General features: G+C 57.8%; 1 protein-coding gene across 1 annotated transcript; it reads left to right on the top strand.

Annotated features, from left to right (window-relative positions):
• The first annotated feature begins 34 nt into the window (after positions 1–34).
• On the top strand, positions 35–1,003 carry Pop7 (POP7 homolog, ribonuclease P/MRP subunit). Its single transcript, XM_055604096.1, has one exon. It carries the CDS (start codon positions 357–359, stop codon positions 777–779), a length of 423 nt encoding a protein of 140 aa, XP_055460071.1. The 5' UTR covers positions 35–356; the 3' UTR covers positions 780–1,003.
• Positions 1,004–2,812: the final 1,809 nt, after the last annotated feature.

Below are 2,812 nucleotides of genomic sequence, written 5' to 3'. Positions count from 1 at the left end.
CTTCGGCTCCCTTGCGCATGCGCACGGAGGCGGGGCAGGCCCGGAGCCGCTCGGTTCCGGCCTGAGAGCGGGGCGGGGTGGGGGAGGCGCGCGTGCGCGATCCGTGGCCCCTGCCGGGCGCGGTCCTGCGGCGCTCGTGCTCCGGCCCCTTCTCCGCCGTTTTCCCGGGGCGCCGTGGGCGGCGAGGCTCTCGCGAGCGAGGACCGGAGGAGGTAGGCGTGGCGGCCCGGGAGCGGGAGCCACGTGACGAGCGAGGCGGAGGGCCGCGGCGCGGGGCGGGCGGCGAGGGCGCCCCCTCCCGGCGCGCCCGGGCGCGGCAGGCCGCCCGTCCTTGCGCCGACCCGTCACCCTCAGGCATGGCCGAGCACAGAGAGCCCCGCGGCGCCGTCGAGGCCGGCCTGGACCCGGTGGAGTACACCCTGCGGAAGCGGCTCCCCCACCGCCTGCCCCGGAGGCCCAATGACATCTACGTCAACATGAAGACCGACTTCAAGGCCCAGCTGGCCCGCTGCCAGAAGCTGCTGGACGGGGGCGGCCGGGGGCAGCACGCGTGCGCCGAGATCTACATCCACGGCCTGGGCCTGGCCATCAACCGCGCCATCAACATCGCGCTGCAGCTGCAGGCCGCCAGCTTCGGCTCCCTCCAGGTGGCCGCCAACACCTCCACCGTGGAGCTGGTGGACGAGCTGGAGCCGGAGGCCGACAACCGAGAGCCGCTCACCAGGATCCGGAACAACTCGGCCATCCACATCCGCGTCTTCAGGGTCACGCCCAAGTAACTGAAGCCGATTCCCGCCCACCAGCTCGTGGTGCACACACGTCCGGGCTCCGTGTGGTTCCTATGGCTCTTGTTCCGAGTTCTGTCACGGACCTCTTCTCAGAGCCGCGTGAGAAAAGACATGTTCCCTCAGCCTCGAGGACTGCGAACGGAGGTCTGAGGAGAGAGTCTTCCTTGTCCTGTATAATAAAAGTACCGAGTTGTGTCGGTGCCAGGCTTCCGGTGGCCTCTGCTTCCTGGTGTAATTCTGTGTGCTCTTGAGTGGTGTTGAGGCGTTAAGGAGCCCGCGTTAGGCCGAGGTGCGAGGGCTCAGAGTCGCTGAGTGTTCCCCAGAAGCTTAGAGAAAGCGCAGGAGCGGTTGCCGCTCCGATGGATCAGGCTCCTTTCTGAAGGCTTCCAGGCTTGGGAAAGGAGAAGGTTTAAAGCTGAAGGAAGGGGCTGTGGTGGCAGCTCGGGAAATTTGAGTAGTGTTACAGGATGAGGCCCTAGGCTGGATCCCTAGTAAGCATGAGGGTTAGGTGAGAGGCCTGGAGAGATGGCTCGGTAGGAAAAACGCCTGCCAAACAATTGTGATCGCTTGAGTTTGGAGAGTCGGGGCCCGTTTAATGCTCGGCACGCCCTGCCTGCCGAGCTTCCGTAGTGAGATGGGAGTCAGGAGGACTCTGCAGCTTGTGGGCTAGCTCTGGCGTAAACGTCAACGACCAAGAAACCCTGTCTCAAAGTGGAAGGTGAGGGCTGCGGCCTAAAGTACTGGCTTACAGGTGTGTTAACTGTCGCACACGTACCCACACAAACACATACACAAAAGTTTTTAAGCCGCCTAAATATTAAGCTTCCTGTCGGTTCAGGGAAGTTTGCCCGGAGTCGAAGCTAGGCCTGTGCATGCTGACTAGGTGGACTGCTGCTGAGCTCTACTCCCAGCTCGTCAGTGGTGCATTCTGCGAAACCCTCTACTGCTCAGCTAACCCCAGCCCCCGAACTGACAATTTGGGCTGTTACACCTAATTCCTGTTCCCGAAGAGCCCATTTGAAATCTGAGGTTAATCTGGTCCCGCTGACTCATGGGAAAGGGACACCTCTAAGTCTTTGCCTGCTTGCTGAGATGTAGAATCACCGGGAAGACAGACCTCCTGCTGTGTCCCTGAGGACCTTTTCTCCCCAGAGAGGGTTAGCGGAGATGGGAAGATCTGTTTTTATGTGGAGAATTCCCCTTCTGTGGGCTGGGGCTCCAAACTAAGTTCAAAGGGAACCGGAGGCTCTAAGAAGACGACTCAGGTGGTAAAGGCAAGCCGACAACCTGACCCGACCCCCAGGTCCAGGGGATGGCTGAGAACCAACTCCTGAAAGCTTTCTCCTGAGATGTTGGCTGGCTTTGTCTGAAAAGACAACTAGCCTGGGTGGGATCACTCACACAGAATCTCAACACTTAGGAGGCTGAGGCAGGAGGGTCATGAGTTTGAGACTAGCCTCAGCTCTGTACCCATTTTAAGGTCAGCCTAAGCTATAGAGCAAGACACTGTCTCAAGAGCGAACCAGCAGAGTGAAGAGACAGCTTATGGAATTGGAGAAAATCTTTGCCAACCATACCTCTGACAGGAGATTAACGCCCGAAATTACAAAGATCTCCTCAAGCCACCAGAAGACATATTAATAAATGGGCTAATACACTGACCCCTTTTCAATCCCCAGGACCCACGCAGTTCCTCTAATGTCAGGGGGTTCAATGCCCTCTTCTGGCCTGCCTGGCCATCAGGCACAGAGGCTTGCAGGCAAACCACTTAAAAATATAAATAAGCTTTTTTGAGACAGGGGTCTCTGTGTAACCCTGGCTGTCTTGGAACTCGCACTATAGACCAGGCTGGCCTCGAACTCATAGAAGTCCGCCTGCCTGGAGAGGTTGAAGATGTAAACCACCACCACCCGACCTATAAAATAATCTTAAAAAGGGAAAGAAAACACTCAAAGGAATAAATAGTTTGGCCAATAAATATTTGAAAAAAAAAAAATCAACACTCAAATCAATACCCTTAGCTA

The sequence above is a fragment of the Psammomys obesus genome, unplaced genomic scaffold (genome assembly GCF_907164565.1).
Source record: "Psammomys obesus unplaced genomic scaffold, mPsaObe1.curated_primary_1811, whole genome shotgun sequence".
NCBI classification, from domain to species: Eukaryota; Metazoa; Chordata; class Mammalia; order Rodentia; family Muridae; genus Psammomys; species Psammomys obesus.
This window is presented reverse-complemented; position numbering and strand designations above follow the sequence as displayed.

Coding starts and splice junctions, on each gene's coding strand:
- Pop7 (XM_055604096.1), top strand. CDS start 357: ATGGCCGAGCACAGAGAGCCCCGCGGCGCCGTCGAGGCCGGCCTGGAC.